Consider the following 23511-nt stretch of genomic DNA (forward strand, 5'->3'; position numbering starts at 1 on the left):
GGGGAGAGGGGGGGGGGTGTACAGTGGGTTGTACATTTGACTGTTTTGTATTTGTAGAAGCTGAGCCTTTTGTGTAATAACTTTTTGGTTTTTTGCTGGTGTTTGGTGGGTTGGGGTTGCGAATATATGGGATTCGCAGGATTCTCTGTTTTATTATGGCAAATACTGTCTTGCTGTGTCATACATACTAAGGGGTATCTATCTGTCTATCCCATTCTCGATATTAATAACGCCTTTTTCCATCGTGTCGTTGTCCGGCCCCAAGCAATCCTAGACAGCAAATAACGCCGCGCTGCAAATCATTACCCGATATCCCATCTAGCTGCTACTCTCTTTACGAACTAAAAGACGAGACGTAATACTACCGCCTGTTAGCAAACCCCAGGTCTCAAGATCTTCATGGAGGAAAAACTCACAGTAACAACATCCTCCATCCCCCCCACCCCACCCCCCACCCCACCGCTAGAATGCGGCACATAGACATACAGTATCAAAGCGTGCTCGTCGCTAAAACAAGCGATAACCCTCCCCTCCAGCCGTCCCACACTCAACACCCTGCTCCAGTCCTTCCCGTCGACCCTAACAGTAGCCCACTTATCCCTCCCCGCCTCTCTAAACACCGTACTCGGGTGCTCCTCGAGCGGCATCGCCAATTGACTAGGATCCAGCTCAGGGTTCTCCAGCCCGTCCCAGACAGAGGTTATATCCAGCGTCTCAGTTCTCAGCCGTAGCCGCAACGAGCCGTGCATGTTAGCTGATAACTCCAACTTTGGGTCCTTGGTCACGATGTTGTTGTGGGAAGAGGAGGAGGGAGAAGCGGTAGTCAAAGCAAGCTTGGTGAACCGATCGGAGATTGCTTTGAGCTGGAGGAGGGGGGGAAGTTGGATGTGGACGTCTGGCTCGCGGACTTTGGGCTGCATGATTGTTTCTACCGTGTCTGGGTGCAGGACGCGGACGGGAATGTCCTGGGTGATGATCTTTTCGCGTTCTCGTTTCATTTGGAGTTCTAGGGGTTCGGTGGGGAAGGGGGAGGGGTTGTTGAAGGGGTCGTTGTCGTCGTCGTCGTCGGCGGGTCTGGAATGAGGGGCTGCTGGGTTGGGACCCCCGGAGTCTTTGGTCATTGTGTGGATTACCATCGATAACATCGGGGCGCCGTCCTTTTTTGTGAGGCGGAGGTTGGCGTTGTGGGAGTTGATGGCGGAGCGGAGGGCTCGTTGGAGGGGGGCGAGGGGGAGCTCGAGGTTGATGGTGTTGGCTGGTTCGTTGGATTGGAGTTGGTAGTTGTCGAAGATTAGGTCTGCTGAGAGGGAGCTAGATAGAGGCGTTAGCTAGCTAGTAGAGGGTAAATGGGGGGAAGGGGGGACATACGCCCAGACCTGTGATCCCACCTCTGGGATCACGGTGAAGCGGACCGTGTCATCGTCGAGACGGATCCAGGCGATCTTCTCGAGGGAGTTCAACGCTGCGGCGAGCTCTGCGAAACATGTTAGCAACGGCCCACATAAATGGCAATCAGCGGGGAATAATTTGGTGTGGTAATTTACTGGAAAAAGTCCTGATGTTCTTGAGATCCGTCTTGAACCGCATTTTCAATCCTCATAAATGGGAAAAAAGGTAACACATGTGAGATGAGATGCAATCAATTAAGTTGTGCCGTCGCGTCGTGTCAGATCACAAGCTTACATCCATGGTACACACACTAAAGCTAGTGCGGGGTAGTACCTGGGGTTCCTGATCTGCCCCGCTATGCTTCCCTAGCCCCCCCGCCTAGATAAACCCCCCCCGTCCAGCTGTAGTCTATCATGACAATTAAAAAGAAATCAGCCAAACGGCGCCCTTCGTAGAAAACCAAACCAGAATCCAAGTTCGTTGCAACTGTACCCTCGCGCCTACCAAAAAATTCCATAGATATCCCCCACATGGTCGTTCATCCGTAACCCGTTTGTACACAATATTGCGCTCATGTCATCATACACAGTCCATCACTTCATCCCGTTATACCTCCTGTGGAGCTTGTGCTTTCCACCACCTCTCCCATCCCGAATCCCTCGCTCTGGCCAGGTCCGGCTGGCCCCATAGCCCCGGCACATAAGGGGGATACTGTGGTGCCTGCCGACGATTCTCTCTTCTCCGGCGAGGGTTCAGTGCGTCGGCAATATATCGAAAAGGCCTCCATAGACGGCTCCTCTTCACCATGTACCCTGCCTGGACCCTCGCCTGATCGCAATACCCACAACTCTTCCAACCCAGATCGCCGAGTGCAGTTTTTTGTTTTGTAGTCGCCTTCTTCAGCCTTGAGACCGTACCAACGCATGGCATAGGGAGCACCGGGTGTCCGCAGGAGTGGTAGGCTTTCTGGCGGCAAATCGGGCATGTTGGACGGTTGTCTGCCACGATGCCAAGATAGTGCTTGATGCAATGACTTCCGAACCGGTGTCCACAAGGCAGCTCACTCCATGTTTCTGTCGTGCCCTCTGGGTTTTCTGTGCCGACTAGGTCGGTGCAGATAGGGCATGACGCTTCCGGGTCTGGGGTTTCGATTTTCTTTTCCGACTCGACCACGGTTGGCCCGCCTTTTCGGTCGTAGAAAGCTACCATTTTCCCCATTCTGCTGTTTAGGTGAAATAGCGTCTGGAGCAGAAGAAAAGATAATAAGAGGGGAGAGCTTTTGCCGATAACAGCGGCGATTTCTGTCCAAGTCCAAGGCCTGCCTGTGGCTATTTGCACTGGCGGTACAGCCCCGGGTGACATTCAGATGAGTTGAAGGGGGAGGGGGGAGGGGGGGTTGTTGGGAAGGAAGGATTCCCCCTTTTGCTTTTTGAGCAGCGTTCGGCGAGAAAATAGGCGTGGAGCGGAGGGCGGACAAGGCTGCCAGCAAAAGGCAGATTGACTGGGCTGAGTTTCTAAGCCCGAAAGAACAACATGAGAGAAACAAGCGCGAGCAAAAGAAAAGAAGTGGAAGAAAACCAGGGCTCTTGGGGACAGCACAGCTGAATGTCAAGAAGAAAATGGAGAGAGGGCAGGGCAGGCTGCCAGAATATATTTTGCACGCTCGACGTGTGAACTTCAGAACCAAGCGACAACTGGTACCCGGAGCTCGGCCTCCCCAACTTATACCATCCACATCAACCTTAAAAGGCATGCGTCGAAGCAAACCTGACAGATGCCGGCGCGCCAATGAAATGACGCAGACACATGATCATGACCTCTCCCTCGACACTCTTGCCTAGGCTCAGCGCCGGTCCCGTCTGTCAATGGGGGGTCAATCAAAGCTAACAGCTCCCGTCAGCTAGGGCTACCCAGGACTCCCGCATCAACCTGCGTCCCTGGGGCGCCTAGATTCCGACAGCTAGCATCTCGACGGGCTGCTTTCGTACGATTTGTGCTTTGGAGATTTTGAGTTTCTGCTACGCGTCCTGGCATCCCCCAGCCCTAAAACGAAGCCGTTGTTTCTTCCCAGGCCCTCTTCTGTGCCTTCAACATGTTTGCTTCCGGAACTCCTTGAGGTGAGAGGACCTGGCCCGCAAGGTTCTTTCGAGACATGCATCATGGGTGGGGCACCTGATGGATCCACGCGGGCATCGAACCCACAGGCCACAGGTTCTCTCGAACTGCAACTCTCCGGCAAATGCAGATATGATTTGATGTATCGTTTTTCCCGAGGCTCTGGGAGGGTGTTGAAGAAGGTGAGCTCATGACTGCATTATTCTCTCTTGCCAGTAGCTTTCGTGCGTGGCTTCGTGAAGTGGTCGGCATTCCTTATCACCTTATCTACATGTTTGCCCCCCTGCTGCCCACCCCCGCCGAACAGCCTTGGCAAGACACGGCCGCTTGGCAAAAGGTGAGGACCGACCACCGACCGCAAAACGCCACAAGAAAGTACACTGCGCAAACACGACCGTTGACACCTTGACACCTTGACACCTTGACACCTTGACAGCCCTGTCACCAACCACCACGTCGCATCACGCATACACGATGGATTCCGCTCCAGCCCAGTCCACCGCGCTCGTTCGCAAGCGGACAGATACAGAGCTGATGCCACCACCTCCTCGAGCAAAACGCATCAAACGACCAAAGCGAGTCCTGGACGAGGATACCTACACCGATGCCTTGTCCCACATCATCGCCCGCGACTTCTTCCCCGGCCTGCTTGAGAGCGAAACCCAGCAAGAATATCTCGATGCCCTGGATTCCAAAGATGACGAGTGGATTGCGAGTGCTGGCCGCCGGCTCCAGCAAGTAGTTATGACACCTGGCCGACGACGAAACCTCGCGACTCCTTTGCGGCAGCCCTTGCAGACAACAACGGGTCAGACACCTCTGAATTTCGTGGGTGACACGCCTGCCTCGATCGCATCATCTTCGGTAACAGCCGCGACTAACCAGGCAACAAATGTGGACACCAACATGTCTCTTGCAGCCTTCCAGTCGAAATACACCTCGGAAGACAACGAGTCCTTTTACAAGCTGCTCGACAGGCAAAATCAAAAACACGTCGAGAAATACGCCTGGCTGTGGACTGGAAACAAGCTACCTTCAAAACAACAGCTTAAACAAAAAGAGGTGCAGGCCAAGTTGCTCGCTCAACGGGGCGCGACGGGTCTAACAGACGATGGCTTCAAAAAGGACCGACTCGCCATAATGGATCAGGATGCTTTTGACCGCCCAGCAGCACCAGACCAATGGAAGTTCAAGCCACAAAACGAGCTCATGTTCACGCCTGCTGGCATCGAAGGGGTGGAGACGGTGTCGGAAAGAAGAGAAAGGGAATCAAGAATGGATCAGAAGAGGGTCGTCTACGAGAACACAAGAGTGCCGGGCCCAAATCTGAAAATCACCACTGAAGGTGAAGAAGATAGGTCTCGGGCTGGATCACCTACTCTATCCGAAATCCGAAACGCCATCGCCGGCAAGAGAAGAGCGTGTGACACGGAAACTAAAGCTAGCAGTGTCGCGGGAGGTGAAACGCCAAGGGTGAACGGCTATGCTTTTGTTGACGATGAAGAGCCGGAGCCAGAACCGGTCAGGAGGTCAAAATCATCAAAGGCACCGGTCATCAATCTTGGTCCGGGGGATGCAACGCCTAATCCGTTCAAAATCCAGGAACAGCGGGGACGAGAGGCGCTGCATCATCGGATGGTGGAGAGAATATCGCAATCCAAGAGAACGAGCGCGAGACTGGGGGTGACCGGGAAGGTGGAGAGGACGCCGGCGCCCAAGTTTCCTAGTAGTCCTAAGGTTGGGGCTCCGGGGCTTACACCTGCTGCGCAGAGGCTGTGGGGGAAAATTGGGGGTTCTGGGAGGGGGAACGAGTCGCCTTTTAGCGGGTCGGTGAAGGCGACTCCGAGGGCGGCGACGCCCAAGCTGAAGGGATCGGGGCTGAAGAGTATGGGGAAATAGATGGGAATGGGAGTTTGGCCTGTGATACCCTGGAGTTTTCCATTTGGTTTGAATGTTTTGTACTAGCATTTTAGATAGCGACGTGGCTTGTAGTCGGGAATGTACAATGTATTACGGAATATATGATGGTACCTTTCTTGAGATTCACGTGGTGGTGTTCCAAACGCGCGTGGCCATCCCGCGCCCCCCAAAAACAGTGGGGCTGGTTGTGTCCCGAGTCTACGGATCACTACCGGCCGCCAGGCAGGGGCCCCCGGCTCAGCTTTGGACAGGGGCTGGATCAACGTCACTCCCAAATTTTTGCGGCTCTTTCCAATTTCCTCGGCTCCGTGCCCACGAACCGGCCGGCTCCATTCGGAGTTTAGGAACATCCACACAGTCTACGATATCACTCAGCCAGCCTCACAGTATGAGAGGTGTATCGCAGCACAATATCTCTCGATAACGACTTTCTTTCTTTTCTTTTTTTCATAATCGAGAATTGAGGGATCCACTGCAGCGCAGAATGAGGTTAGCGGACCTCCTCGTCGACCTGGCCGCCGTGGCCAGTGCGTCGAAAAGCGTGGCGGCCAAGCATGTCGCGCTGAGGGCGAGGCAGGTGGAGAGGTATGGGCAGACGTCGAGTATATTGAGGGATGCTCTTCTCGGGAGGCAGAAGGCAGCGCAAGGTCAAAAAGAGGAACCACCAAATGCGGAGAGGGGGGATGAGGAAAAAGCAACACCACCAGCAGCAGCCGAATCTCACCAGCAGCCAGAGCCGCCAAAAGAAAAGGAGGTGTCGGGTGCCATTCCCAAGGAAGCACCGCCGCCGCCGCCGCCTCCGGAAGAGACAACACAACCCGCTCCTACCCCAGAAAAGAAACGCCCAGCCCAAGAATTCAAACCAGCCCCCTGGGCAGAAGGTTCCATCGCCCTTTTGAAGCAGGGGTTTGTCCCGCCGAGAAGACCACCAACTTCCCTCCCTAGCATTGGAAAACAAAAGATCGACATCCCTCTTCTGAAAGTTGACGAGACAGAAGAGGTAGATGTCAGTTCTCTGTTTCACACGTCTAAGGGGTCCAAAATCCTGGAGGCCTTGAAGTCGAAGGAGGACGAAACCAAAGAAGCGGCAGGGGAGTACGTCCAGGTTGCTGAGGCTGGCAAAACCGAAAACAAGGTGGTTGAAAAAGAAGAAGAGCAGCCATCAAAGGAGGTTGACTCGGCGGCGGCGGTGAAAGACGTGATATCCGAACCGACCAAAGAAGTCGTGGCAGAGCCAGTAAAGGAAGTCGTCTCCAAGCCTTTGGAGGAGGCCGTTTCGGAACCTATCAAAGAAGTCGTCTCCGAGCCTCTGGAAGAGGTCCTCTCAACCCCCGAAAAAGAAGCCACAGCAGAAACCACACCCCCCTTCCCACCACCACCCGCACAATACGAACTCCGCGAGTCCCGAGTCCCCTCCACCCGCCTCGGCCGCCTCTGGAACTACGGCGGCCTAGCAGCAGGCATGCTTGCCGGCGCAGTCACCGAGTCCGTCTCCCGCACCTTCAACGGCTCCTCCTCCTCCTCTTCTTCTTCCGTAATGCTCTCCCCATCAAACATGACCCGCCTAGTCAGCAAACTCTCCCGCATGCGCGGTGCAGCCCTCAAGCTAGGCCAGATGATGTCCTTCCAGGACGCAAAAATGCTACCCCCCCCTATCCAAGAGGTCTTGCAGCGTGTCCAAGACAGAGCAGATTACATGCCCTCCTACCAGCGCGACCGCGTCCTCAGTCAGAACTTGGGAGAGAACTGGAGGGAGCTATTCAGTGAATTTGACGAGAAACCTATTGCAGCCGCCTCGATAGGGCAGGTTCACCGCGCGGTGTTGAAACAGTCTGGGGAGAGGGTTGCAGTCAAGATTCAGTTCCCGGGTGTGGCGGAGAGTATCAATTCTGACTTGGACAACATTGCCGTGTTACTGACCGCGACAAAGCTGCTCCCGAAGGGGTTGTACTTGGATAAGACGATCGAGAATGCGAGGTTGGAGCTGGGGTGGGAGTGTGATTATGAGCGGGAGGCGGGGTGCGCGGAGAGATACAGGCAGAACCTGCTGTCTGATGAGGTGTTTGCCGTGCCGCGGATCTATCCCGAGGCGAGCGGGAGGCATGTGCTGACGATGGAGTGGATGTCTGGCACCGGAGTGACGCGCATCGCACCAAATCTGACGCAAGAAGAAAAAGATTGGATCGGGACGCAGATCTTGAGGTTGTGTCTCAGGGAAATCACAGAGTTCAAATTCATGCAGACGGACCCGAACTGGACGAATTTCTTGTACAACCCCCAGGAAAACAAGCTGGAGCTGTTGGACTTCGGGGCGTCGAGAGAGTACCCTGACTCTTTTATCAAGCTGTATGTCCAGCTTTTGGAGGCTTCGTCACGGAATGATAAAGATGCGGTGAAGGAATTGTCGGAGGAGTTGGGGTACTTGACTGGTCATGAAAGCAAGCAGATGCTCGAGGCGCACTTGACGAGCGTGATGACGCTCGCGGAACCGTTCATGGAGACGGCGCCGGAGGTGTACGATTTTAGGGATCAGACGATTACGGAAAGAGTGAAAGCGCAGATTGGGGTCATGATACATGAGCGGTTGGCGCCGCCGCCCGAGGAGACGTATTCGTTGCATCGGAAGCTGTCGGGCGCGTTTTTGCTGTGTGCGAGGCTGGGTAGCAGGGTGAGGTGTAGGGAGTTGTTCCAGGACGCTCTGGAAAAGTCGGGGTATAAGAAGGACTGATGGACATGTGTAAGATCGTGTAAGATGAGTTGTTAAAATCATGCAGAAAGCGTCAAGGCAAGCTGTCTCGTGTCTTAGGTAGAATACACCTGGAGAGCATGTCTGCTAAAGGAGATCATTATCTTACCAACCCCCCTCCACGAATAATCACAACTACATCCGGCATCGAGACAAGTAAACGTGCCCTAGCGCTTACTATAGCTATGTCTGACTTAATGATATTATAGTTGGAATGTTAATAGTAACGACCAACGGGCCGACAAATAGACGACCCGCTCACCGTTACTATCAACCAACCATTCCAACCACCTACAAACCCCTACCCTTCCCAACTCGTGCCCCATAACCCCCCAAACAAATCACCGATCCTCCACCGTCCTCCGAGCCCAAGGCAGCAACTTCTTCTCCTTACCCGCCACCTTCTTCCTCCTCCTCTCAATCGCCTTATCCACCTGCCCCTTCTTCATCCCCTTGAACGTCTCCACCACCACCCTCTTCTTCTGCTCGCTCCTCTTCAGATAGAAAGGATTCTTCCCCTGCCTCACCAGCTCCTTCTCCTTCTTCTTGTGCTCATCCAGCACCTTTTGCGCCTTGTCCTTCCTCTCCTGCGCCTTCTTCTTGCTCTCCATCGACAGCAACGCCTTCTGCAGCTTCTCCTTCTCCTCCGCGTTCTTGCTCTTCTTGATCGCCACCCGAAGCTCCTGCATCTCCTTCTCGCGGTACTCATCCAAAAAAGCGTACGCTTTTCGGGCTTTGATCTCGTCTATTTTCGACGTGGCCGACATGGTGGAGGGCGCAAAGAAGCGGGGGTCGCGATGCTGGGGTTTGGTCGAGGTTGGGTCGAGGAGGAAGTCACGGCGGCGGGAGACCTGGCGTTTTGACGACAACTCGACAGGGGCGTGTTTGCTTGTGCGGGAGGGCTTTTCCAAGGGTTTCTTGTGATTCTTCTCAAGAGAAAACTTGTTGTCGTTGTTGTTGTTGTTACCCCGAGAGCTGGACGCTTCGGAAGCGGCGCTGCTGGAGCGGCGCTTGCGCCTGTTGAGCTTGTCGCCTAGGGCTGCTTGGGCTTTGGCGAGGGCGCCAAAGGAGAGCTGGTGGCTGGGTTGGGGGGTGTCATCTTCTGATTCATCCTCGCTGTCTTCGGGGTCTGAGCCGAGTTCGGAGTTTTCCTGGGAAGATTTTGTTAGCATTTTGTTCTGAAAGTGAAAATATGGCGAGTTGCAAACCTCATCGCTGCCGCTTCTCATCTCAGCCTCACTCATGTCCTCGTCCTCTTCACTGTCAAACCCGGCACCCTCCTCACTTGGCGCATCGCTCATCTCCTCGACATCTGATTCAGGCTCCGGCTCATACCTGGGGCGAACCCGCCTCTGCAGGAGAGTGGCAGGCGGCTGCTTGCGTTTGACGGATGACATGGTGGTTTATGAGTGACGCTTGTTTGCAAAGTACCGCCAGGAGTGATGAGCGTGGATGAGAATAACTGAGCCAGGCAGTGAGATTCTGTATCGCTCGTCTAGATTGTTTGACGGTGTGTAGTGTCGGTGCCGTGTTGGGTGGTTGATGAGATTTCGCGATAGAAGGCGAACCTTGATTGATGCCTTGTCGTTGACCAGTTGAAAAAAAATGTTGGAGAGCAAGCGACGTGCTGCACTAACAGAAACGGGTGGAAAGTATGTTGGTAACTGTTTACACCGTACAGAGACCCACTTTTCGCGGATGGCTATGTTCTTTATAGCAGTATGGCAACAGCCATCAGTTCAACGGAGCAGGATACAAGAAAATCACAGGTAATTCGAAGTTCAACAGGCTCAATAGCCTGCAAGAATATTTATATTCATACCATCCGCATACAGCCCCAAATCGAGTCATCGTTTTCATCAAGTGCAAGCAACAAGCTCTGGTATCATTCTCCCTAACAAAATCACCACCCAAACGCCATTCCCATGATCGCTATGACATCAAACCTAACAGACCGCCCATTCATGGCATAAACTGTACAAATCCGCTCCCCAAGCCTTAAAACCGCGGCCTTTTACTGGGAGCATCACCGCCACTGCCCCTCGACTCCCGCGCTCTCTTCCTCTCAAGCTCCTCCATCATGATCCTCTCCCCAGCACTCATCTTCTTCGGCTGCGCAACCATGACCTTCTTGGGCGCCCCAGCAAGCGCGTTCCTGAACACATTCTTCGCCGCCGGTGGCTTAACCCCAAACTTCAACGACACCTTCGCCGGTGGTGCCGCCGCCGCCGCCCCCTCAGCAGGCTTACCCTCCCCCTCCTTTATCTCCCCCTGCTTCTTCTCCCCATCCTTCTTCTCCGCCTGGTCCTTCCCCTCAACCTTCTCTTCCCCCCCACTCCCCGGCGTCGGCATCGGTGTCGGTGTCGTACTCTCACCCTTCTTCCCAAAACTCAACTTAATCCTCTCCCCCTCCTCCCTCCTCAACTCTTTTTCCCTCTCCCCCTCCAAATCCACCCCCCTCTCCTCCGCCTCCCTCCTAGCCCGTTCAATCTGCCCCCTCAAAACAGCCATCTCCCTCTCCTCATCCCCCTTGTCCATCATCTCCCTCCTCCTAACCGCCTCCCTCCTCCTCATCGCCTCAGGACTGTCATCCACCCAAGCAATAAACAACCCATCCTCCTTCTCCACAACCCTACAAATCCCCTCCCGGCCAATGTACTTCACAAACTCCGTCAAGCTATGCCACCTCGTCGCATTCAAATGAACATGATCCTTCTTTGCAATCACCTCCTGATAGAATTTATTCGCGTGAATCTCCTTTTCTCCATGGCTCGTCTTGAGAAGGGAGATAAACTCTTGTTGGAACGCACGGGAGTAATCGTCGGTGACTTGCTTGATGTTTTGCCCTACAGACAGCGCGCGCCGGGTGTGCGATTCGGACTGGCAGTGCATCTTGAAGGCGTTCTCGTCTCTGCAGGCCTTTTCGCAGATTTGGCAGAACCAGCGGAGGCGCGTGAGGCCTTTTTGCTTCATCTTGTTGGAGAGGTATTTGGTTGAGCCGACTTCTGCTTTGCCCATGGTTGATGAAGGGGGGGAAACTCGCTGCGCGCGAGCCGAGCGGAGGTAGGAAGGGTAGGTGGGTGGTTTAAATGACGGGAATGGTCGTCGCGATTATTTGACGAGGGTCGAGGACTCGAGGTTTGGTGGGTGATGCGAAAGGCGAGTTTGCGACAGGTTTTGGGAAGCGTGGAAGGTTGAAAGGCGTGAATGCGAGGGGGAAGCAAAGTCGCCCCCACAAGGCTGATTGATTAAGTGGCTGGCCTGAAAGGCTCGGCGCCGGAGCTCTTTCACAACCCTAACCCGATTTTGATCAAGCAAGAGGGCAGAACAGTTACTAAATGATGCTCGCAATATTCACACATAGACACCCGGTTTATCCAAAACCTTCCATGTATGATTCCTTTTAAACATATACTGTAATAATCTCTTCGAAGTCCACTCCCTCCCTTCCGCAGGCCTACCGGGCGCCTCCCTGTCTCTCATCTACAGCCCCCTTCCCAAGGTATCACCTCTTGCTCTATCGCACTACTCATCTCTTAAAGCAAACGCCATGCTTTCTTGCCTCAAATTATCAACCCCCGCTCTATCATCTCTAACCCCAGCACCCCCAATCAATCAAGTGCGTGTTCCTGTCTTCACCATTGCCGCCCATGTTAGCTCCTCTATCCCTTTCTCGGAAAGAGCAAAACTGCAAGGTTGCTTATCGGTTTAGTTCCCATACTCAAGGAAAGTAAACAAGCTCGTGTGCAGGATATTCATGGCCCTCTCAGCATCCCGCGACTCTATCACGCACGAGATGTTGATCTCGCTGGCACCTATATATAATTCAATCAGTCAGCATATGATATGTCCCACAAGTGCCCTTGCACTCTGAAGGCAAAACATACCCTGAGAAATCATCTCGATATTGATCGAATTCTCACCCAACGTCGAAAACATCTTGCCCGCAATACCCCTCATGTTCTTCATCTCGGCCCCTACCAGACTCAAAATCGTCATGTTGTGAATCACCGTCACATCGCCGCACTCCCTCAGCTCCTCCACAGCCTGGTTCAGGCTGTCATACTCGGAGCTGCCGTTATGTACCGCAATGGAAACATGCACCTCGCTCGTGGAGATCAAATCCACCGAGATACGCCTCTGGTTGAGGATGGAAAACACCCTTGCCAAAAAGGCGTGGGCAATCGACCTCTTGTTCGAGTGGATGTTGAGGATCGAGATCTTGTCCTTGACCGTCACGGCAGTAGGACGCTTCGGCTTCTTGCGGGCCGATGGGTCGGATGGTTTCCTCGGCCGTTGGATCTGCTGATCGGCGGCCAGGGTAGGGTCTGGCTTGACGATGGTGCCTTCGCCACGGGGGTTCTTGACGTTCTTGATTCTGATGGGGATTGGGGGCTGGGCCTTGATCACTTGGTCCATGGTCAAGTGGTGGATGACTTCGGAGCCGTAAAAGGTCAACTCGGCGGCCTCGGCTGGGGTGATGGAAGGGATGAGTCTGGCGGTGGGGACCTTGGTAGGGTCGGCGGTGAAGATGCCATCAACTTCCTTCCAGATCTGAAGCTCATCAGCCCTGAGGCCGACAGCAGCCAGGGAAGCGCAGAGATCCGTGTAGCCACGGCCGATGTCACCATCCAAAAGACTTCCAGGGACGTTACCGAAGAAGCCAGTGACGACTGGTACACGGTCCTCACACGCAAGGATCTTCTTGGCAATGACGGCGGTGACTTGACGGTAAAAGCCGGCATCGAGCCGCCCTGGGCTGTCAAGGTGTAGTACATCAGCCAAGTCAACATACTCGGCATCGACTCCCTATGTCGTGTCAGTATTGTTCACCGTCGCAACCTATCCCTCAACAAAACTTACCCTGTCCTTGAGAAGATAAGTCATAAACCTACAGCTCAGCTTCTCACCAAAGCTCACCACCCTGTCCTTCGCCCTCGAGTTGATCTCCAAATTGAAGCGCTTAGCAGCCAAGAGATACTCATTGAGCAAGTGGCAGTCCTTCTCCGTATACTTCTTCACGGCCACGCTCAGCTCCGCATCTTTGATAAAAGTCTCGGCCGCATCCACATGATCATCCAGTATGTCCTGAACAATGCGCTTGGCCTCCTCCAGTAGCACATCCTGAGACTCCTCATCACCAGCCGAGGCAACAATAGCCCTAAGCTTTTTGTACACCTCCAATAACCTATCCGCGCAACAAACAAGCACGTTGTCAGTCCATCAGGTAAACTTTCAGGTAACAGCAACGTGGGGCGTGCCGATCCGGGGGTGTGTGCGTGATATGTGGGGGAGAGGGGTCAAGGAAAAGAACACGGGGAATGCGGGATACCCCCAAAAGGGCATGGGAATTTCCAACATCCAGACACATACATGTCTCTCCCCAAACCTGCACATTCTCCCCCGTCCCGCACTCTCACAAGCGGTCTCTCCCGAAAATTGACACCCCCAACCCATACCCCATACCCCATACCCCATACCCCATACCCGACAGGGAAAAAAAACAAAAATCAAAAACTCACCTGCTCGTGGTCCCCGTCACCTTCTTCCCTGTGCTCCTCGCCGAGCACACCACCACCAGCCGATTATTCTCCACATGCGTCCTGATGATATCCTCCGCAATCCTATCAGGAAACTTGCCCACGCTCGTGCCACCAAACTTCTGCACCACCCACCCGTTCGTGCTGGTGTTTTTCAGTAGCGCTTGGACCATTTTGTCGTTGTGTTTCTAGTGTACCGGCAGGCAAAAAAAATATTGCTTCTTCCGCTTTGCTGACCCTTGCTAGTGAGGGTGACTCAAAAAGACCGTTGGGTTTTGGCGGGGTATTCCTCAAAAATGAAAAGGAGAAGAAAACGTCGAGTGAGAAACCGATGAAACGGTCTATATATCTCAACTCAACTCAATTCTCTCTCGGCTGTGTCTCAACAAGACCGGGAAGAAGGATACCACCAAAAAGCGCAATGGCTCCAATGGCTAGGCTGAGGAAAGATATTTGAATGCTGAAGAGGGTGAGCGATGACTCTTCTCTTGTCCCCTGGTCCTGAGTGAAGTGGGGAGGGGTGTAATCTTTAAATATCAACAGTTAGCGCATTGAATGCCTTATATATAAAATTCAATAAAAGAAGAGAACCCTCCCCCCCGCGGAGACGCCCGGCTGCTGCTGTCTGTCGTGAAGAGGTGAGTGAGAACGTGCAGTTCCTCGTGGGGCTTCGGGTGAGACACATATGCCCACTACCTACTCAGTCACATGCTGCGCGGCGGGAGGGGATTGGAATTGGTAGGTTCGGGCAAGTGGAAGTATCCAGATGTTTTCGTGCTCGTGCAATGCGGGATATGACCAACCACCTCGTGAAGATGAAATGAAGGGGTAAGTGAGGTGCAAGTACCTTTTTTATGTGGTGTATATACTGACACCCCAAAGGTCCAGGCGCAGGTGCCGTAGGTGTAGGTAGGTGGGCGGGCAAAATCCTCGTCCAGTAGTAGCAATTGGTTTTCAATGCAGTTGTTGAAAAAAATAAAGCCACACTCCCAAAAGAAAGCGGTATAACCTCTCAGTCTAGACAACCGGAAGGGATGTTTCGCCTTAACAACCTGGGCGAGGGCTCCGCATAAAAAACCGGAGAGAGAGTGAGATATCGGAGATGGAGGGGTGGTGGTAGTAAGAAAAAAAAGAATTAAGAAGCGGATGACTCCTCCGTTCAACACAAGCAATCAAGCCCCCGGTCCTGGTTCTCCAAACTGCAACAAGGAAGAGAGAGAGAGAGAGAGAAGAAAAATGCGAGAGAGAGAGAAAGAGAGAGAGAGAGGAGACACAAAGGCCGATCCGGTAAAAAATCCCCCAAGGTAATCGAGCAACAACCCACACACCCCCAATCCGACCGAGTCACAACTGACAACAACCCCGGAAGGGGAAGGGAAGGGATATCGGATGCTCGTTACCGCGCCGGTACAGGCGTCTGGGGACCGCTGCGCTTGTTAGAGACCGCCTACTTCGGAGGCAGGGTTTTCGTGACTTTGCTGTCATTCATCAGAAACTCGCTGCTGGAGTACCTAGGAGTGTGGGGCCCGCCCGCCCGCCTGTGGTGGGGTCATGTCTGAAGTTTCGCGAACCGCCACGCTGGAGTGCATGTGAGATTTCGACAAGGTGAAATCGAGTTCCTGGCCACTTGCAGGCCACTTGTTCGTGGGTCTCGATGGATATGAATCGGGGTTGTTGCTGTTCAAGTCTGCATCTGACATAGTAATGGCCCTTGAACGTGAACATCACGGTCATATTTGGAAGGATACACACACGGACGGGAATATATTCAGAGAGTAGTAACAACTTCAAAAAAGCCCTTTCAAATCGCCACAAAATCACGCCTTCGGGAGGCAACAATGCCTTCCACCCGGGCAATCAACACCGCCTAATATACAATTGTTCTCTCCTCTTCCTCTCAAGCAAATAAAAAAAAAAGATCTTTTGGTCTAAAAGAGCTAGGTATATCCGTATATGCCCCCTTTTCGCCAAATTTTTGAACACCTTTTCCCTTTTTCTGTCTCTGTTTCCCATGTGTCGAGTGGAGATTTCCGCTCACCCTGAATCCCGAATGATGTATGCACATTAATCCATAAATGCAACCACATCTTTCCTGTATATAGACAGACGCCTCTCCCCATATATGAATATGCAAATTCCGCGGTGGTTAGGTCCCGTCTTTCATATGCGACGGGCACACACGAACAATCGGCCTCTCCGTTCTCTCAAGGAGCTCAGATATCTGGGTCCATTAAGGTGACCGCACACCAGTCACCGATCGAGCAACCCGTTAACCTTGAGCATATCGTAAAGAGGATGTCTCCTCCCAGATATCCCTAGTTCATTTACCGCTTCTTCTCCTCAACCTCCTCAACCTCCTCAGAATGCTCATCATACTCTTCCTCCCCCTGTTCCTCCAAGTCCTCCTCAATCTCCTCAGCCTCGGTAATGCGAGGACTGGCCGACGTGGGGACATCAGCGCCAGACATCTGCCACTCCATAAGCTTGCTGAAAGCGCTGTTGGGGTTGTTGCTCAGCTCAGTGTAGCTGCCAATTTCGGCCACGGTGCCTTCGCTGGACAGAACAATGATCTTGTCCGACCGTTTGATGGTGGAGAGTCTGTGGGCAATCGAGATGGTGGTGCTGCGTCCCTTGAGCAATTCGGCAAGGGCAGAGTTGACGAGAGTCTCAGATTCGGCGTCAAGTGCCGAGGTCGCCTCATCCAGGAGCAAAATATCGGGATCCTTGAGGAGAGCGCGAGCAATGGCGATGCGTTGCTTCTGCCCACCCGAGAGCTGGGCTCCACGGGCACCAACCTGCGTTTCCAAGCCATCAGGGAAGTCGCTGATGAAACCGCAGTTGGCCTTTTGAGCAGCCGCAATGATCTCCCATCTCTTAGCTTCGGGCCGTCCATACGAGATATTCTCGGCAATGGTACCCGAAAAGAGCACGGGCTCCTGTGCGACCATGCCGATGCGTCGCCTAAGCGATTTGACGTTCATTGTCGAAATATCGACACCATTGATAGTGATAGTGCCTGACGTTGGGTTGTAGAAGCGAAGCAACATGGAGGCTACAGTCGACTTGCCACCGCCGGAGGGACCAACAATACAGACATTGCTGCCAGAAGGAATCTCGAAATCAAGGCCGTTGAAGATAGCCACCGCCGGTCTCGTGGGATAAGCAAAGTGGACGTTGGAGAACTTGATAGGGCCCTGCGCCGACTTGACTTTCGTGCCGACAGTTTGATGAATGCTGGGCTTTCGGTCCTGGAGCTCAAAAAGACGACTAGCAGCACCAACACCCTTCATCAGTTCCGAGTAGAAGCCGCTGACACCGAACAAACTGGACCCTGCAAAGACGGTGTACATCATAAAAGACGTCAAGTCGCCCAATGTCATAGCCCCAGTCCGAACAAGGTTGCCTCCCACAATGAGCATGGCCAGGATAGTCATGTTGCCCGCCCAACTGGTAGAAGCGAAGAATGTGCCAGAAATGATAGCATCCCGTCTGCCGAGCGCAAAGATCTTCTTGACCTGCTTGCTGTACCGTCCAATCTCTTGAACCTCGCCGGCAAAAGCCTGGCTCGTCTTGATGTTGCCCAATCTTTCCTCTGCAATCTTCATAAGCGTGCCGACATTCTTTTGAATCTGTCGACTGAGGTTGCGAATCGAACGGCCGTACAAGACAGCGCCGATACCGATAGGAGGGACCATAACAAGGATAATAGACGTCAGCTTCGGGCTTAGCCAAGCCATGGCGACAAACCCAGCAGCACCGCTAACCAAAGATCGAAGACCATCCGAGACGTTCTGCGTGATACTCTTGCCGACAATGACCGTATCCGAGTTGAGCCTCGAGATCAAGTCACCGACCCGGTTGGCATCAAAGAACTCGGCATCCTGAACATACGTCCTCCGGTAAAGCTGCGTCCTCAACCTAGCCACAACGCGCTCGCCAACAATTCTGAGCAGGATGATCCGCCCAAAGTTGGCAGTCGCACCAATGGTAAGCACAGCAGCAAGTCCGCAAAAGAACTGTGTCAGAGTAAGCCCAAATAGTCTAACCTCGTCGGCAGCTTCCTTGGTGGAGAGATCCAGAATACGGCCCACGGAGAAGGGAATCGACATGGTGACACTGGAAGAAATGAGCAGCAGGACAAAGGCCACGCCCAGCCATCTGAGCTCAGGCCGGGCGATCTTGATCAGACGCCAGACCTCAGCCCAGCCAGGCTTGCCTTCCTGACCCTTCCCTTCCTTGGACAAGCGCGCCGCCATGTTGATGTGCGCAGCCTTGGCCGCCTTTGCGCTCTTTTGGAATCCATGTGCCTTGAGGTGCTGGTCCACCTCTTCCTCCTTTTCCTCTTGTTCCTCTTGTGTTGAAGACTGCTGGTCCTTTTTGGCAACAGCCTGCTCTGGGTTTGGTGGTGACGTAGATAACCGGCGAAGAATGTTGATCGGCGACGTCCATGTTGGCTGGGCAAGCCTAGGTCGTAGTCCGAGTGATGATTGTGGTGAACATGTTGGTGTTGCTGCCGCGGGGGTCCTCCCCGCTCCCACGCGGGAGGAGAAGTGGCGGCAGGGTTGGAGCTTTGCGGGAGCTGCGGCCGAGGATGGCCTCAGCGTCTGGAACGCATCCCGGGATAATATCAGCGACGCTGGTGATGGTGAAGGTGCGAGTAAGGGCGCATTTGCATAGCCTATCCCGCCTGCACATAATGTGCGTTGCGGGAGCAGAGCCGCGCGGCGAAAAGCAGCCGCTGCGACCGCCCCCGAAACCATGACGAGTGCTTTCTAAGCTCGAGCTGGCTGTATGAGAGAATTCCAAGTCGTCGTTGGGATGGAAGTGGGCCTCGCTATCTCGAGAAGATCCAATATTCGGGGGTTGTCATGTCGACCAAGCGCAGGCCGTAGTGTGCGCAGTTGTCGGCCTCAGGGCGCGTCGAATTCCATGTGAATCACGGAGCAATGGGGGAGCGGAAGGGAATGGAAGAAAAATCGCTGCTCGGATGGATGAGGTTCGGTCGCAGTCCCGGCTGCCAAATGGGATCCCTGTCGATAAATTGCTGGGCATCGGGGATTCCGTCATCCTAATCGCCGAGGCGGCAAGCGTGGGGTCCACTGTGCGGTTTGAGCCTGAACGGGCCGGATGCGGTTTTTCTTCGTGGCTTCCCGGTGCCTGCCAGGTGGCAGGTGCAATTACTCTTGGCATCATTTAGTGCAGACATATGACCAAACTTAATCCCAAGCACTACCTACATAAGAGCCTACGAGCCTAGTCGATGCCAGTGAAGCGTAATGCCTCGGCTTGATCGCTATATAATACAGCAACAAAACTATACACCTTGGAAAGTTCTGATTCGGAGAAAAGAGGAACTTCGGAGGAAAGCCTCAACTCCAGTCCAAATTCCAAAAACATCTGAACATAAATTGCCGTCATCTCTCAAAGTGATTTTGGGAGAGAATGAAGGTCAAGGTAGAGGGGTTTTGGTTTTGGTTGTGCTTGCGGGCGGTTTTTCCCATCTTGCCATGTGCAGTCGCTTAAAAGAGAGAATATTTGCCCCTGAATAAGAGCAAGTTGCGCATCAAATCTACACCTTTATATGCCACCACATGTTGTACATGCGCAGAAACGGCAAATATATATTTCACAAGATAACAGATACGCAACTCACGTAACAGGAGGTAAACCTTCAAGATACCGTTCAACCGGGTATCATTTTCATCCTTTTTTTATATCCCATCTATCTATCATTATTTATATCTTAAACCCCTTTTCGCCACCCTCTCTTTCATCCCTCTCTTGTCTCCGTTTACTTCGTCCTCACCACCGTCGTCCCCTCCGCCGGCTCCAGCACCTTCCAGCTGCACGTAATCTTGTTCTCCTCAAACTTCTTGATGATCCTGCTGGCAATCCCCTCAAAGTTGCTCGTCGCCAACGCCAGAATCGTCGGCCCGGCACCAGACAAGCAAACGCCCAACAGCCCCGGCTGCGTAGCAGGCGTCATGCTCTCCACAATCTCCGTCAGCCCCGGAATGAGCGTCTGCCTGTACGGCTGGTGCAGCTTATCCTGCATAGCAAGATAGATCAGCTCCGGATCAGGCGGGCTCTGGCCCAGCGCAACCGGCAAAAGCGCTATCCTCTGGAGGTTGAATGTCTGTTTCCCATAAAAATCAGCATCACTCAACCCCCCACTGTCCGTTCCTCACCCATCCAGAAAAGGAAAAAAAAAAAAAGAAAAAAAAGAAAAAAAAAACTTACCACATCGTTCCTAGGATACTCCGCCGGTAAAACCTGCCTCGCCTTCGCCGTAGGCACCTCAAACTCGGGAATGATGGCCACAGCCTTGATCTCCCCCGCCCAAGGGAACTTGATATGGTGCCCAATCCCCACCGGCGGCTCAGGAGGTCTATCCCCCGTGTCAACTCCCCCCTGCGGCGCAGGCAACACCTCACTGAGCGGGATCTCCACCCTCGCCGTGTCCTCGGGCGTCAACGGCTTCAGGTAAGTCCCGACAAACCCGCCAAACAACGAAGCCCCAACATTGTCAGGATGTCTCTCTGTCCCATATATCAGCAACCGTTTCCCCAAATCATCCCAAAAAGACTCACCAATCATCAAAATAAAATCAAACAACCTCTCCATGGTCAAATGGTGCAACCCGCCCACCTCCTTCCCCAACATCACCCCCGCCACAACCGCCGTCCCGCTCGACCCAAGCCCCCTCCCCAACGGAATAGGGTTCTTGACATGGATGTGGGTGTTCTTGGGAAAGGCCCTCTGGTCGTGACACCGGAGCACGTACAGCGCCACCCTCGTGATGAGATTCACCTCCGGGTCAAGGGAAATCTCATCCTCCCCTTCCCCTTCGTATGTGATCTTGCAGTTGAGGGGGTAATTCTCTGTTGAAGATGCAGGTGGGTCGACAGTGACGTGCAGCTCCAGGAACATTGACAGGGCGAGGCCGATGACGTCGAAGCCCGGGCCGATATTGGCGGAGGAGCAAGGGGATCTGATGACAAAAGATTGGGAGGCCATGCTTGCTGGTTGAGGAGAGAAGAAGGGGTGTTACAAAGGGGTCGTGATGTCGGGAAGAGCCGCTCCCGTCGTGTGTGTGTCACACTCTCTCAGCCAAAACGTGTGAGTGGTCTGTGTAACACCTGGTGAATGAGTCGAAATATTTTTGTTGGAGAACCATCTGCCCGCGCATCCACATCCACCCACCGGGTCAACCCCCGATCACGGAGTGTGGGGTCGCAGCCCACCCCTCCAGGGCCTGAGCGCCGCCAGCTTGGCTGAAGGTGCCCCGGGCCGCTTGTAACCGCTGCAACCTACGCAGTACATTCACCTGATACTAAATTAAATTCACAATGATCAACAGTATCATGCCAAAAACACTGCTTGTATTGCATAATAAACTAATCCTACCAAAACGTTGCAGCAAACAAGGGGTCCGAATGTGTTCCTTCATCCATCACCCACAGAAGACGATTCAGCCATCCTATCATCTCACCTCTTACGATAAATCTGTCCAGCAGCCAGAATAATAACAACTCAACTAGCAATCAGAAGGGCAGACGAAGGCAGAATTGGCGATGCAGACCGACTTCTTGGCAGGGCTCTTGTCGAGCGTGCAAATCACCTTCTGCGCACCATCACCGTCTTTGGATGGCTCGGGAGCCTTCTGCTCCTTCTCGATCTTGGGAACGGCACCAAAGCGCGAGTTGCCCTGGTCCCAAATAGCGTAGATGGACTTCAAGAACGTGTCTCCAAGAATATCAAACGGCATGGAACCGCGCGACTGGACACCGCCGTAATAATTGCTCTCATCGGCTTCCGCAAAAATGAGATCCTCTTTCTGGATGACAAACTCTTTCCCACCGACAGCCACGCTAAACTCTGGAAGACTGTCAACCTTGATAGACTTAGGGATGAGATAGCCCTGGTACTTCTCGCTGTAGGCAGCTCCGTCGATCTTCTTGTACAGAGCGTCACAAGCCTCGTCTGAGATGAGCGCGAGGGTAGTGCCAGTGTCAGCAATGGCTTTGTTGTCAGACAGTTCGATCTTGTCACCATCAACGCTGGCACTCGTGCTGTCGAACATCCAGAAACCCTGAGAGTTGTCCACCTTGGCCCAGGTGATCTCCTCTCCGCATTTCTTGACCAGATCTTGATCGATCCAGCCAAAGGTATAGAAAGACTCGGGCTTGAGATCACGAGAGCTATAAAAGGCCGATGTGAATAGCTCGGCTTCCTTGGGGATATCCTCCTGCTCAATCATGTTGTCGACTGGGGTTGGCTGAGGATCGCGGATGCCCATGGTCGAGTGTACAGTGTTGATTTGCTTGAAAGCCAGTCCAAGGAGACCGCCCATGACGCCCTGGCTGAATTGTGAGGACACATGCTTGGCCACCTCAACCGCTTGTTTCTTGATGACGAGGCCACCAATGGAGATGGTATCCTGGCCAACAAAGCCGGACGCAGAGCTGCCATCACCGTACTCGATCTTCCAGCTTTTGTTGTGCATAGGTGCGAAGGTGCTGGACTGATCGTTCTTGAAAGCATCCGGACGAACCTGTGTTGGTAACTGTCAGCAGGCCATAGCAATCTGAAGGGGAGACGTTGTAGCAAATACCCAGAGGTCGGCAGAGCCAGTGTCAAAGTCCAACAGGACTTTCTGAGGAGGGGTACCGATCAACACCTCGCAAAGGTACTCCATGTCACCTTGTTGGTCTTGGGCCCCAACCTCTCCCGGCTTGTTGTCTCCCGTCTTCTCAACGAGAGAGGTCCACATGTCGCGTATGGCCCCCACGGCAAACTTGCCAGAGGTCCAGTTGGTGCTCGGGTCGCGGATCTTGCCGGAGGTAAGAGGGCCTGGCTTGGTGGGCTGGAGGCCATAGCGGTTGATGGCAGAAGCGTAGGCCTTGGTGCCATGGCGCTGGAACTTGCTGTTGGGGATGGCCTTGACTTTGTGCAGGCCGAGCTCGGCGCGGAGCTTGGACTGGGCAATGAAGATGGACTCCATGATGTTGTGTTGGTGGTGTGGGTTTTGGTAGTTGGGAGAGTCTTGGGTGTAATTGGTGGTGAGTAGAGAAAGGAGAAGCAGTTGTTGAAGGCTGAGGGTAGTGGTGTTGCTAAAGTAGGATGGTATTATCATGGGAAATTAAGTAGGAAATGAATGGGAAAACCGAAGAGGGGGTTCGTTTGCTTAAATAAGACTCATGCTGTCATGTGTGACTGGGTTGATGTCTGGATGGAAAGAACGAGGTGACCTTCGCCGCGCGGAGGAGCTCACACATGATGGCTGCCTTGGTACCAGCCATCAATTTCCGTTGTCGCTCTTTCCTCTCCATGATGGCTATGTTGATAACGCGCGCAAACCGCAGTCGCGTGTGACTCAAATCGCAGAAGCATTACGTCGACAGCAGGAAGGGCGCAATGGCAGAGTATTGTCATCGGTCGGCTGGTTTTAACGGCCGAGACTGGTGTTGGCAAGTGTTATCTGAAGCAGAGCCGCGGTGAGCCGTGGTGTTACCAGTTCCATCGTGTTTACCATGTGACAAAAGGTGCGACTGCTTGTTTTGACCGGTTGATACCAAGATTGTTTGCCTTGTCGCAGAGCGTGTTCATGAGCCATCCCGATAAGCCAGTCAACCGTGTTTCTCCAGCAAAACTCGCCCAGCCTCCCATGAGCCTTACACGAACCTCTATCGCGGATTTCCTAGACTCAGCATACTGCTATGGTCTAAGTAGGCCGCCCGCCTCATGATGCCACAGGTGACAGAATTGGCTTGCCACGCGTTTGGCGTGGCCAGATAATCA

At 53.4% G+C, this 23511-nt stretch overlaps 10 protein-coding genes across 10 annotated transcripts; 2 read left to right on the forward strand and 8 right to left on the reverse strand.

Annotated features, from left to right (window-relative positions):
* Nucleotides 1–128: 128 nt before the first annotated feature.
* hus1 (Checkpoint protein hus1) lies at nt 129–2374 on the reverse strand (the record flags this gene model as incomplete). Its single annotated transcript, XM_062905624.1, has 4 exons — nt 129–361; nt 417–1311; nt 1369–1474; nt 2002–2374. 4 exons carry the CDS (start codon nt 2372–2374, stop codon nt 335–337), a joined length of 1401 nt encoding a protein of 466 aa, XP_062768872.1. The 3' UTR covers nt 129–334.
* A 1604-nt stretch (nt 2375–3978) lies between these two features.
* On the forward strand, nt 3979–5403 carry QC763_209600 (uncharacterized protein; the record flags this gene model as incomplete). Its single annotated transcript, XM_062910008.1, has 1 exon — nt 3979–5403. One exon carries the CDS (start codon nt 3979–3981, stop codon nt 5401–5403), a length of 1425 nt encoding a protein of 474 aa, XP_062768873.1.
* Nucleotides 5404–5908: 505 nt separating this feature from the next.
* QC763_209610 (uncharacterized protein) lies at nt 5909–8152 on the forward strand (the record flags this gene model as incomplete). The annotated part of the gene is made up of 1 exon (XM_062910009.1): nt 5909–8152. One exon carries the CDS (start codon nt 5909–5911, stop codon nt 8150–8152), a length of 2244 nt encoding a protein of 747 aa, XP_062768874.1.
* A 40-nt stretch (nt 8153–8192) lies between these two features.
* Nucleotides 8193–9792, reverse strand: RRP36 (rRNA biogenesis protein rrp36). The gene is made up of 2 exons (XM_062910010.1): nt 9379–9792; nt 8193–9321 (listed from the first exon to the last, which is right to left on the reverse strand). The coding sequence occupies exons 1-2, from the start codon at nt 9565–9567 to the stop codon at nt 8512–8514; spliced, it is 999 nt and encodes a 332-aa protein (XP_062768875.1). The 5' UTR covers nt 9568–9792; the 3' UTR covers nt 8193–8511.
* A 376-nt stretch (nt 9793–10168) lies between these two features.
* On the reverse strand, nt 10169–11188 carry QC763_209640 (uncharacterized protein; the record flags this gene model as incomplete). The annotated part of the gene is made up of 2 exons (XM_062910011.1): nt 10169–10685; nt 10857–11188. The coding sequence occupies 2 exons, from the start codon at nt 11186–11188 to the stop codon at nt 10169–10171; spliced, it is 849 nt and encodes a 282-aa protein (XP_062768876.1).
* A 690-nt stretch (nt 11189–11878) lies between these two features.
* Nucleotides 11879–13883, reverse strand: QC763_209650 (uncharacterized protein; the record flags this gene model as incomplete). Its single annotated transcript, XM_062910012.1, has 4 exons — nt 11879–11985; nt 12058–12979; nt 13034–13358; nt 13693–13883. 4 exons carry the CDS (start codon nt 13881–13883, stop codon nt 11879–11881), a joined length of 1545 nt encoding a protein of 514 aa, XP_062768877.1.
* A 187-nt stretch (nt 13884–14070) lies between these two features.
* On the reverse strand, nt 14071–14781 carry QC763_0040420 (uncharacterized protein; the record flags this gene model as incomplete). The annotated part of the gene is made up of 2 exons (XM_062905625.1): nt 14071–14237; nt 14763–14781. The coding sequence occupies 2 exons, from the start codon at nt 14779–14781 to the stop codon at nt 14071–14073; spliced, it is 186 nt and encodes a 61-aa protein (XP_062768878.1).
* A 1253-nt stretch (nt 14782–16034) lies between these two features.
* Nucleotides 16035–18470, reverse strand: MDL1 (ATP-binding cassette permease mdl1; the record flags this gene model as incomplete). The annotated part of the gene is made up of 1 exon (XM_062910013.1): nt 16035–18470. One exon carries the CDS (start codon nt 18468–18470, stop codon nt 16035–16037), a length of 2436 nt encoding a protein of 811 aa, XP_062768879.1.
* Nucleotides 18471–19352: 882 nt separating this feature from the next.
* Nucleotides 19353–20873, reverse strand: THR1_1 (Trihydroxynaphthalene reductase). Its single transcript, XM_062910014.1, has 3 exons — nt 20301–20873; nt 19951–20249; nt 19353–19846 (listed from the first exon to the last, which is right to left on the reverse strand). Exons 1-3 carry the CDS (start codon nt 20725–20727, stop codon nt 19502–19504), a joined length of 1071 nt encoding a protein of 356 aa, XP_062768880.1. The 5' UTR covers nt 20728–20873; the 3' UTR covers nt 19353–19501.
* Nucleotides 20874–21073: 200 nt separating this feature from the next.
* On the reverse strand, nt 21074–22846 carry QC763_209680 (uncharacterized protein; the record flags this gene model as incomplete). Its single annotated transcript, XM_062910015.1, has 2 exons — nt 21074–22264; nt 22325–22846. 2 exons carry the CDS (start codon nt 22844–22846, stop codon nt 21248–21250), a joined length of 1539 nt encoding a protein of 512 aa, XP_062768881.1. The 3' UTR covers nt 21074–21247.
* Between the last annotated feature and the right edge of the window lie 665 nt (nt 22847–23511).

This window comes from Podospora pseudopauciseta, assembly GCF_035222475.1.
Source record: "Podospora pseudopauciseta strain CBS 411.78 chromosome 2 map unlocalized CBS411.78m_2, whole genome shotgun sequence".
Classification (NCBI taxonomy): Eukaryota; Fungi; Ascomycota; class Sordariomycetes; order Sordariales; family Podosporaceae; genus Podospora; species Podospora pseudopauciseta.